This window comes from Myotis brandtii, unplaced genomic scaffold (genome assembly GCF_000412655.1).
Source record: "Myotis brandtii unplaced genomic scaffold, ASM41265v1 scaffold28, whole genome shotgun sequence".
In the NCBI taxonomy this organism is placed as follows: domain Eukaryota; kingdom Metazoa; phylum Chordata; class Mammalia; order Chiroptera; family Vespertilionidae; genus Myotis; species Myotis brandtii.
In genome coordinates this window covers 297,310-310,094 of record NW_005360676.1, presented here as the reverse complement: position 1 = coordinate 310,094, position 12,785 = coordinate 297,310, and the positions used below count along the sequence as shown (strand labels likewise).

General features: G+C 35.4%; 2 protein-coding genes across 2 annotated transcripts in view; one reads left to right on the top strand and one right to left on the bottom strand.

Annotated features, from left to right (window-relative positions):
* Window positions 1-12,785, bottom strand: part of ADGRL3 (adhesion G protein-coupled receptor L3) — a 765,791-nt gene that overhangs the window by 562,610 nt on the left and 190,396 nt on the right. The gene's annotated exons all lie outside the window — the stretch shown is intronic.
* Window positions 11,235-12,785, top strand: part of LOC102263926 (protein ZBED8-like) — a 3,816-nt gene continuing 2,265 nt past the window's right edge. Inside the window, 5 exon segments of the mRNA XM_014541787.1 lie at window positions 11,235-11,277; window positions 11,423-11,452; window positions 11,577-12,609; window positions 12,611-12,755; window positions 12,758-12,780. Of these exon segments, the coding sequence (XP_014397273.1) occupies window positions 11,235-11,277; window positions 11,423-11,452; window positions 11,577-12,609; window positions 12,611-12,755; window positions 12,758-12,780 (1,274 nt within the window).

The window sequence follows — 12,785 nt, the reverse complement described above, 5'->3', positions numbered from 1 at the left end:
GCCTCCTCAGCAGCACTAAGGATGTCCGACTGAAGCTTAGGTCTGTTCCCCGCTGGCAAGCGGACATCCCCCGAGGGCTCCCGGGCTGCCAGAGGTATGTCTGATTGCCAGCTTAGGCCCAATCCCCCGGGGCGTGGGCCTAAGCCAGCAGGTGGTCATCCCCCGAGGGGTCCCAGACTGCGAGAGGGCACAGGCCGGGCTGAGGGACCCCCCCAAGTGCACAAATTTTTGTGCACCGGGCCTCTAGTATATATATAGATTCCTGAATCTGTGTAACCATCCTCTTCTTCAGTAAATGGCTTGGTGTCACTAGTTTCAGAGGGTCTGTTGCAGAAGTCTCTGTATAAGCTCACAGCTTTCTGATGCAGTTCCTTGCCATCAACAGGTACACGTTTTCTGTTCATGTCTTCTAGCCACAACTGTAATGCCTTTTCCAACTTAACTAAAAACTCATCACACACTGTGGCCTTAACTTTTGCAATTGAGGTGTGACAGGAAAACTAGCAAAAAATTATTTTTCCTTCTTCAGAATTTTATGAATAGAAGCTCTTAGCTACCTCAGCATGATACACTTTTTCCTTATTAAGTCAAGTGCTCTCACCTTTTTACTTAAATAAAGCAATTTATAGCTTCTATTGGGAATACAGTGGGGCCTTGACTTACGAGTGTCCCGACTAACGAGTTTTTTGAGATACCAGCTGTCTCTCTGCCGATTTTTTGCATTGAGTTGATAGTAATTTGAGTTAACGAGCTCCTTAACGAGCTCCTTAATGAGCTTGGTCTTGGAACAAATTAAACTCGTAAGTCAAGGCCCCACTGTACTTGGATTGTGGGCATCACTACTCTTATGCTTTTGAAACATTACCAAGTAAAGTAAGGGTGACTTTAACACAATAACTGCAGTATTGAGACAGCTCATGTGGTTTCTAAGTGACTAAGGCTCAGGCAGGTACACAGTGTGGAAACGCTGGACAAAGGGTCAACTTGTGTTCTTGGATAGTTACTCAGAACAACCTATAATTTTACCATTGTGAATTGTTTAGTTCTGGAATTTTCCATTTAATATTTTCAGACAGCAGCTGACCATGGGTAACAGAAACCTCAGAAAGCAAAACAGGAATAAGGGTGGGATACTGTACTTAAATCAGTACAATCAAGGTGTTCAGGCTCACAGGTACCAATCACCTTTGTGGAATTATCTGGCATCATAAAGTACTTAATATTTGGTTATTTGACAGGATAGATCACAATAGTTGTATAAATTAAGTTTAATTTTCAAAATTAATGTTTGTAAATTAAATTTAATCACACTAAGATCATGAAGTAAATTTTCCTACTTGTATTTAGCATCACAGTATGTAGAAATATTTTGCATGATTAATCGTATAAAATGTAAGAAAAATAAGGAGGTCAAATGAATAAGGAACTAGAGCAATAATAAATAGTACTTTCTAAAAGTGCCATAGAGATATAAATTATTCTTGTTGTTGATACTATTATTAGATAGCTAGTGCTTCTCACATGCCTCTCTTTTGATCTTCACAGCAAATGTGTGAATTTGTTAGTAATCTGGCATTTCCCTGTGTTATAGAAAACTGATAACAGACAAGTATCTTGCCGAAGGTAATACAATTCTTAAGAGACAGTGCTAAAACTTGAATATAGGTCCTTCCATATATCATTTCAAAATAACTAGAGTAGAATTTCTCATCTGGTAAGTAAATTTTTTCTTTGAGATGGGTGACAGCACAGGAAAGATTTAGAAAATAAAGTTCTAATTCATCTCACCAAATAAGTGGCTTTTTCAAGCCTAAATTTCTCCATGCTTTAGTTTCTTCGTCTGTGAAAATGACACTTTGAGCTAATCTCTAAACTTTCATCAAGTACAAATACGTTATTATTATTCTAGGATTTATCATGATAAAAATGTGTAAAGAACCACTAACAAAAGTGTATGTTAAAATTGCTAATTAGGAAATCACATGCATATTCATATAGCGATGCTCCCTAATGTAAATGATAATCATGGAAGAAAAAAATGAAGAGACTAGAAAGGAATAGCTTTAATTCTTTTAATTATTTAAGTTACCCCCAACCAGATTTTAGATTGTTAAAAATTATTTAAAATATCTAAATATATTTTACTTCTCTTACATCAAAATATAGTGATAATGCAACTTGCATGTATCATACATGAATTATACCCACATTCTTAACATAATAATTGTCACCTAAGCTAAGAATTTTGAGAACTATAAAGCCATGAAAACCATAGAACCACACTCTAAATCAAGTAAGCTATTGAAAGGTATGACAGAGGATTTCTATTTATAGCTTATAAAATGTAAATAATATCTGAATTAAATTAATACTTTTTCCTATATATTATAATGCCTTTGAAATTTACTTGGTGATATCTGTATATACAATTGTGTATCTCTTATCAAACTCTCCTCATAAAAGCATGAATATGCAACACAGTTAATATAATTAAGTACTGAACCATAATAGTTTCATTAACACCCATTAATGTGAAGGACTAGAACATTTGACTATGAAATGAACAAAACAAATATTGGGCCTTTTTGAGAATTTTCTAAACAGAATGCTATTTCTCTAGTCAAATGGTCTGTTTTAATTCAAAGTGTTCTTTTATTTTATAAAATTTATCAATCTGTATCATTTTATCAATGAATACAGCTCTTAGACCTCTACCCCACCAAAAGTATCACTAGGAAAACTAAAGTACCACAAGAACACAAAGGATCAGACAATTCTTAAAACAAAGAAGTAATGACACAGATAACCCCAAACAACATTTTATCTAAATTTGCTGCCATTTTGAAGACAAAAGGAGGTCAGATGTTCAGAGCTTGAAATATGCTCAATTGTGGAATATCAGAAAACTGACATGGCAGACTACTAGGGGATTACTCAATATCCATTTTCTATTCTTTTTACTCTTGGCGAAAGCCCTGTGCTCACCTTAAAAAGAAATTGCACTTCCACTCTTTCAGATATAGAAGAATATGTGGCATCTTTTGGTGGAATAAAATATTAGAAAAAGTTGCTAAGTGCAAGATCTATAAAATGTTCAAAATGAATGGCAATCTTAAATAAAATGTGCCTTTTGTTTCTTGTCCTTCACCTTTTCCAGCCAGAACATGGTGACTGGCACTCCAGTGACCATTTGCAAACATGAAAATGAAGGTCATACATAAGGACAACAGAAAAGCTGAGTAATATTGAAACCATACCAGCTTCCATCCCGTGTCTAAATGAGTCATGTTAGGAAAAAAAAATGTATCTTTAAAATTTTTGACCAAACTCAACTGATAACTGATACTCTTGCCTAAAATTTGTTTCTCATTAATTTTTTTTTTTAACAAGGGTTTATTAAAAGCCTTCACTGCTCTACCACCAATCGATGTGAATGCTTTGGACTTACTACTTTAGCAAAGTTTTCCCCCCTAAACTCTCTACCTCGCACATGTTGATAAGTCATAACCCTCATTCATGGAATAGACAGAACTTAAGCACAGAATCCATCACATTTACATACACCTGCTCTTATAAAAAAAAGGAATTTTAAAACATCTGTCATTTTATTTAACATAAAATACTTTTATACATTTTCTCAAAAATAACCTTACATAAAACAATCATAGCACTAGAGATTTGTTTTCATTTTCAAAACCAGTGAGTGGTTTACAGACAATCTGTGATGAAGAATTATTTTTAAATACAATGTTATAGGCCACTTTTTTATTAAATACTAGAGGCCTGCTGCACAAAATTAGTGCATGGGGGGGGGCCCTCAGCCCAGCCTGCACCCTCTCCAATCCTGGACCCCTTGGGGGATGTCTGTCTGCTGGTTTAGGCCCAATCCTGGCGTGAGGCAACCAGGCACCTGGGGAGCGGGCCTAAACCGGCAGTCAGACATCCCTCTCACAATCCAGGACTGCTGGCTCCTAACTGTTCACCTACCTGCCTGCCTGATCGCCCCTAACTGGACCCCCGCCAGCCTGATCACTCCTAACTGCCTCTGCCTGCCAGCCTGATCGCCGCTCACTGCCCCCCTGCCAACTTGGTCGCCCCCAACTTCCCCCCCTGCAAGCCTGGTTGACCCTCACTGCCCCCCTCTGCTGGCCTGGTCACCCTCACTGCCTCCCCTGCTGACCTGGTTGCCCCACACAGCCTGCTGTTCAGTCATTTGGTTGTCCCTCACTAACCCCCCTGCTGGCCTGGTCGCCCCACGCAGCCTGGTGTTGAGTCGTTTGGTCGTACCTCACCAAACCCCATTCTGGCCTGGTCGCCCCACGCAGCCTGGTGGTCAGTCATTTGGTCGTCCCTCACTAATCCCCCTGCCAACCTGGTCACCGCACTCAGCCTGTTTGGTCGTCCATTCGATTGTTTTGGATGTGATGGCCCCTGGCTCTTTATATATATAGATACCTCTCTCAAGTACACTGAGCTTACATTTGGATGTTGCAACAAATATCAAATTGCTATAAAGGTTTCCAAAAAGCATTCTCCCTTTTCCTTGCCTGTTGAATGCTGAAAACAATATAGATAGGGTGTATGTGAAATAATGAAAAAGTAATACTGACTATATCAACATAAGGAAGATTTCAGAGCAACAAAAGTTATCATAGACAGAAAAGGACACTATATAATGATAAAAAAGAGCCAATCTAACAAGATACACACACACACACACACACACACACACACATATATATCCATCCTAAATGTGTCCTGGTATACCAAACAGCAAAGCTTCAAAGTATGTGAAAATCTGGCAGAACTAAAAAGAGATATTGAAAAATCTACAATTACAGTTGAAGACTCCAAAATTCCATTCTCAAAAATCGATAAAACAACTAGGCAAAAAAATAAGCAAGGACACAGAAAAACTCAATCAATAGACTCTAAATGACATTGTCGAATACTCAACACAAAATAGTAGAATACATATTCTTGTTAAAGAGCCGTAGAACACCCACAATGATAGACTACTGATAGGTCTTGGAATATTTAATAAACATTAACAAATTTAAAACAATGAAAATCATGCAGAATGTGTTCTCTGATTAAATGAAATCAAACTAGAAACCAATAAAAGAAAGATATCAGGAAAATCTTTGAACACTTGTAAGCTAAACAATATACATCTAAATAATAAAAAAGTCAAAGAAGATTCAAGATAAAAAAATACAACATATCAAAATTAGTAGGATACAGATAAAGCAGTACTTAGAGGAAAATATAGAGTAATAAATGCATATATTAGAAGAAAATGGCACAAAGATCATCTAAGCTACCACCTCAGGAACCTAGAAAAATATGAGCAAAATAAATTCCGAACAAGCACAAGGAAGACATAGATGAGAGCAGAAATCAATGAAATAAAAAAGACACAGAAAATTCAGTGAAACAAAAGCTTGTTCTTTGGTATGACCATTACAATTGACAAACTTTAGCAGACTGACCAAGAAATGGCACAAATTACCTTTATTAATAATGAAACAACACATATCAATCACTGGAGACCCTATATACATGAATAGGACAAAAGAAAACACGAACAACTTCAAAGATATAAAGTTGACAATTTAGATGAAGTAGACAGATCCCTTAAAAAAGACAAATTAAGACAAATAACCCAATATAAAATAATTTAAATAGCTCCTTAACTATTAAATAATTTGAATTTATAAGTTAAAAGATCCCAGAAAATGAATTTCCAGTCCTAGATGGTTTCATTTGAGAATTCTACTGATAGTTAATGAATTAACAATTCTACACAATCTCTTCAATAGGAGAGGGAATACTTCTGAATTCATTTTATAAAGCTAACATTACCTTGATAAGAAAACCATCTACAGTTGAATGCCACTCATAAATACAAACACACACACATTGTCTAGTGTGTGTATATATATATATATATATATATATTTAACAAAATATATTAGCAATTAGAATTCACATATGTATATGCTATGTGCCAAAACAAAGAAGGGCTTTTTCCAATGAGGGTTCAAGTAGAATTATCACTTCATTAGCTGAATTTTTAAAGTGATTTTTTCTTGATATTTGGTGGAAATATACAAATCTCTCAAGTATTTTTCCTGAAATTCAGTAAGTAAAATATAAGCAGTCCTTACTGCAGCTAAGCTTAAGATGTGCTTGAAATTTTTGACAGATCATGAATGTGGAGAAAACATTTAATGATGCATAAAAGAGAATTGATAATATTTCCAGCGAAAGACAGACGGAGTTATTAGCCAAAATTTTATGCAAAAGTAGAAAAATATCATTAATGATTCAGAGCTAGAAGTCAAATAGTGTTCTTAAGTATGAACAAAGGTCATATCCCATTTGAAATAGCCAGTTTTTCATATAAGAGGCAAATAAAAAGTTGGTAAGCTGTTTAAGAAAGAATCCTGCTTATTCTGTTGTTACATAGACTCTACAGAGGAAGGAGGGCTGGCAAATTACCATTCCTAATATCACTGGCCTCCAGAAACGATGCACTGAGAAGAAAGTGGTATTCCTGCCCAAAACTTTATAATTATGAGAAAACATCAGAAAAACTCAAATCGAGAGATATTCTGTAAAATTACTGTCCTATGTTATTTATAAGTGTCACTGTCATGAGACACAAAAGGCTGAGAGACTGTTCTAAAGAAATAAACTAAAGGTGCATAGTTAATGCACGATTAGTGATTTCCTTTTGCTATAATGGAAAATTTGGGGACAGTTAACACCTGAATAAAGTTTATAAACAGGGCTGGCTTCATAGCCTTGAAACCTGTGCAGTCATATGAGGCCCACACTCAAAAGGACCAAAACATGGGGTTAAATGTCCTTCAGTAATCATCTTGAATTATTAATATCTTTATTTCTGCATTTGTTTGGTGAGTGCTGATGGGATGACCAAAGTATGTGTAGCCCCTGTGCTTAAAAAAATAGTTGTCATTTTTTTTTTTGGCAAATGCTGTAACAGGTAAAATTTTAATATTTTGGGGAATTTGATTAAAAGATATACAGAGTTCTTAATTCTTGCAATATGTCAAATAAAAAAAATCCTATCTAGCTCACCTCTGAATATTATTCATTTTATAACCCATGTTTATAGAGTTGCAAATATAAATTTATGAAAAACACAAGTTATTTAAAAATGTCTAACACCAATTCTTTTAAAGTAGTAACTGGAAACAACATAAGGAGTTTTAAATTTTTTCCTTCTCATACATTGGCCAAAATGCTGATTTAGGCAGTTTTTTGTTTTGTTCTGCTTTTCATGAAAGAGATTAAACATACATGCACACACAAAAATGGATTCCTTATTATAAAAAAACTAGTATGTCTGTTTTCATAGACAAAATGAAACTCTACTATGCTATCTCTATCCTAAAGTTCCCATTCAGGGGTCCCTTAATTAAGCTCCAAACTAGGTTTTAATTCTACAAAAAGTACATTTAAATTCTAAAGATAACACCTCCTTATAGAGGCAATCATTGTCAATATTTACATTTTAATAAATATCAAACAAAAGAGTACAATTATTATTATTGTGTTGTTGTTTTCACTGTTAATCCTTACCTGAAGATACTGTTTCCATTGATTTTTAGAGAGGGTGGAAGGGAAGGTTGGAGGGAGGGTGGGAAGGAGGGAGAGAAAGAGAGAGAGAGAAAGAAACATGGACTTGAGAGAGAGAAGACTCATATTGGTTGCCTCCAGAAAGCACCCAGACCAGGGCTGGGATCACACCTGCAAACAAACCTGAGGTATGTGCCTTTGACCTGGAATCCAACCTGTGACCTATCACTTAATTTAGACTTGAACCTCAGTCTAAAACCGTTCATGTTAGTTTTGAGAATTTTAAAATGCATCATTACTGACTATATATAAATACATTAAATAGTCTAAGTTAAAAATCAATTTCCAACTTAAATACTGGTAAGTAAGGGGCATTTTTGCTTGGTTTAAGATTGAAAACCAGGTTACTATCCAAAGTCAGTCCGCCATATCAGGAAGAGCTAGAAAATAGTTGTGGGGCTTCTGGTAACCTATTCTCATAAGCAGGGAAAGATCAAATGAATCTCTGTACAGTCTGCAACAAAGCACTTTTAACAAACAGTAGAGGGAGAAAAATGGACAGCAGCTAATACCTCCATGGGCTGCAAATACCCAGGTGCAGGGTCAGTAGATTAAAATAGCATTCTCATTGGCCAACTGGGGCCTAGCAAGAGAAGTGTGGGCCAAGCTAATAAGTTTGGCACATTTGGAATTCATTGGAGGCAAATAGAAGGGGAAATTTCCAAAAAAAGAAAGCATACAATGGTTATTTAATGCAATCTTTAAAATACCCTTGCTGGGATGTTTAATTTTGTGACATTTCTCTGAGATCCAGGGATCCATCTTATAAATAGTACTGGGACCCTTCATGTTAACATATTTTTCTCTTATTTTCCATTCCTCTTCTCCTCCCCTGCACTACCTTCTTTTCCAAAAAAAGTATGTACTGTAGACTCACCATCCTTCATATTCAAGTGGTTATTTTTCCACATGCATTTCTCATAAATATAGTCTTTAACATGTTTGTTATGAAAAACTAATTTATAATTTTGAGTATATGACTTACAGAAGAATCCCCTCATTTACTTATTTATTCACTCATTTTCTAGTTAATTCACCCATTCAATTATAGGATGTACACATTTATAGTTGAAAATTCAAGTCAAAATCCAAAATAAATTTTATAGCCTTAAATACAGGCACTTGTGAAATTAATGGCATATATGAGGCTAATCTAACCTTCTTCATCTCTTGGGATTTGAATCTCTATTGCCTTTTTTCCAACCTTTAAGATGTTCTATAACAATAACAGAGAAGCTGTTGCTATAGTTTTCTTTGGAAGGTAAAACGAGAGGCCATGTAAATTTAAAGTTCATTTACACAGCTGTGGTTTTCTATTGTTTCTGTGGACCACTCTAAGACACCATCAAGATGTAAAGTGAGATTGTAAGACTCTCAAACCTTGAAGTTTGAAGGCTTCCTATAGAACACAAAGAAAGGAAATTAAAGGATTAGCTGATATATTGTATTGTACTTTCAGAGTCTGTCAAAATCTTAAAGGTCTGAGACTATTCTCTCACTATACATTTGAGCCAAAAAGCAAATTAATATGTAAAAAATTAATGCATATCCACTTCTGCAATATCAAAGCAAGTTATTTTTCAAATGTATTATTCTAATATAATTCTTTAATACAGTTTTTTCATGTGGCTCTAATATTCGCTTCCTGTTGGAAAAAAAACTCAAATTATTTTTATTATTAATTCTGAAAAAATATCGTAAAGTATTACATGGTTTCATTGAATCAGATTTAGGCATTAAGTATAAATTTTACCACTGAAACCAAAGAACAGAAAACCTGCCAAACTACTTAAACAATTACTTGCCCAACTTAGAATGCCATAGGAATTTAATTGTTGTCACACAAATCAGATTAAAGTAATAGTATCCATAATATTCAATTTAGTTATTTTTAACCTTAGTTGTAATATAAAACCTTAAGCTCTATTTTACGACAGTTGATACCACTGAATAGATTGTGGCATACATCATACTGTTATTAGCTAAAGGAAATACCAATGACATCATTTAGTCATTATAAGAGAGAAACTCACCTATTAAGGAACAATAATAACAATGTTTTATATTTTTACTGACTGACATATCAAATAAGTTGCACGGAACATTTTCTTCTAAAAAATACATTATAGTTAAAATATTTGAACTTCCCATGCCTATCCAAATATGTGTAATGTTAAAAAAGTTTAATAATTCCTATGACTTCTAAGCCGCATTTTCTATCCTGATGTGTTTTAATAAATAAGAACAGACAAAATATGCAAATTTAAAGTTATACAAATCTGGAAATGACATAATATTCACATAATTTTGTATGAAAGTACACTATCTGACAACACAGATACATTCAAAATAATTTTTAATTATACTTTATTAATTTCAAAGATTGATATATATATATATACACACACACACACATCAATGATGGAGAATCATTGATCGGCTGCCTCGTGCACACCCACTACTAGAGGTTGATCCCACAAACTGGGCATGTGCCCTGACTGGGAATCGAACTGTGACCTCCTGGTTCATGGGTCGATGCTCAACCACTGAGGCAAACCAGCCGGGCTATTCAAAATTAATTTTAAACACAGTAAAATAATTTCTGTATGTTCTCCAGAGAAAGACATTTTAATAAAATGTGTTATCTATCATCCTTAATTGCATGTGTGTGTGTATGTGTGTGTGTGTATCATGTAATCCCTATAAGAATTAGGTCATTTCACCTGCCAAATTTAGCCACTCAGGTTAGTCTTATACTCAGGGTAAAAATACGCTAGAAACTATAGCAAAGTAGATGGAGGGTGTGTTATGTAGCATTTTGGTCTCAACTTGAATTCAAAGCTTAGCTTTCCAACATGTTAGCTGTGTGCCCATACAAAATATATTTTCCTCAGTTTCCTCATCTCTACAACAAATAACAAATACAATGTTCTCATAGAGGGGATGTGAACATTAACAAGGAAATATATATGCAAATACAGGTGTCCAGGGCCTTCTCAATATATGTTAATATTTTCATTATGAATGATTTTTCCGTTTCAGTAAATTAATATATAAGCAGACTAAGGTTTGTTTATTCATAGTAATATATTTTACTTCTTTTCAAATACATTTGCTGAACAAAATAAAATATAATGTAATCCTAAATCACATCTGGCAAAGTGTATTTGTGGTAGGCTTAGCATTATAGTAACAACCAGATATTGAATTATACAGATCAAAATCCATTCTTTTTCTGCTGTGGCAGACCACTCCACTGTGTAACGTTAAATACTTATAAAACAGTGGTTCTCGACCTGTGGGTCACGACCCCTTTGGGGGTCGAACAACCCTTTCACAGGGGTCACCTAAGACCATCGGAAAACACATATTTTTGATGGTCTTAGGAACTGAGACACCGCTCCTCTATCCGTCTCCAGGCAGGCCCCCCCACATGCAGATACGCCCACATACGAGTACCCGGCGTGATGACGTCATCGGGCCAACCCCATCACATACACCCCGTACAAATACAGGTGTATGTGACAGGGTTGGCGCCATAATGTACTTATACGGACCAGTCACACATGTGTAGAGAGCAGCTATGTGTAGAAAGCAGCTGTATTGGAGGTAAAACGACACTTCATGAATTATAATTACTGGGTAAATGTAAAATCATGTACTGTAAAATCATCAACTACTATAAAAAAAAATCTGTACCATGGGAACTTAATCTGGATGCTGATCGGTCTTTTTATATTCAGCTGTGGTTGATGTGAATACTGCCCCCTTGTGATAGTAACAGGTATGTAAAAAAAAAAACACAGAATGGTAAATCATAGGAAACTTTAATGAACTGTACTGACTGAACTATGCCATGTATCATCTTTTGTATTATTAAGGCTATTGTTATATATTATTTTCATTAGCAAACCATCCCATGACAATGGACCATGTAGAGAAGAATGTCAAGAAAAGAAAATATAGTGAGGATTTTTTACATTATGGTTTTACCTCAATAATTACAACAGGAATTGAGAAACTGCAATGTGTTATTTGTTGTGTAATTCTATCAGCCGAATCTATGAAGCCAAACAAACTAAAACACCATTTTGATAGCAAGCATCCGAGCTTTGCCGGCAAGGATACCAACTATTTTAGAAGTAAAGCTGATGGACTCAAGAAAGCCAGACTTGACACTGGTGACAAGTACCACAAGCAAAACATAGCAGCCATTGAAGCTTCATATTTGGTGGCACTCAGAATCGCCAGAGCTATGAAACCTCACACCATTGCTGAGGATTTACTGTTGCCAGCAGCCAAGGACACTGTTCGAGTTATGATCGGAGACGAATTTGTTACAAAATTGAGTGCAATTTCCTTATCTAATGACACTGTCCACAGAAGAATGGATGACATGTCTGCTGATATTCTTGATCAGGTAATCCAGGAAATTAAATCTGCTCCACTTCCAATATTTAGTATCCAGCTTGATGAATCTACAGACATTGCAAACTGTTCACAGTTACTGGTTTACATGAGGTATATTAGTGATGACGACTTTAAAGATGAGTTTCTTTTTTGCAAACCTCTTGAAACGACAATTACTGCACGTGATGTATTTGACGCAGTTGGTTCATTTCTGAAAGAGCATTGGGAAAAGGTTTGTGGTGCTCCAGCTATGCTAGGATGTCGATCTGGATTTCAACGTTTGGTACTGAATGAGTCACCAAAAGTCATCGGAACTCACTGTATGATTCATCGGCAAATATTAGCAACGAAGACACTGCTACAAAAGTTACAAGAAGTAATGAAAAGCGTCATAAGTTGTGTCAAGTTTGTAAAGGTGAGCACTTTAAACAGTCAACTCTTTTCGCAACTGTGCAGCGAGTTGGATGCGCCAAACAATGCTCTGCTATTTCACACTGAAGCGAGATGGTTATCAAGAGGAAAACTTTTAAAACTCTTTTGAGCTTCATGATGAACTCAAAACGTTTTTTAATCAAAAAGCAAGACCGCAGTTCAAAGCACTGTTCGGCGATAAAAGTGAACTGCAGAAAATAGCTTACTTGGTTGACATCTTTGCCATCTTGAATGAGTTAAATTCAAGTTAAATTTATCACTGCAAGGAATGCCTC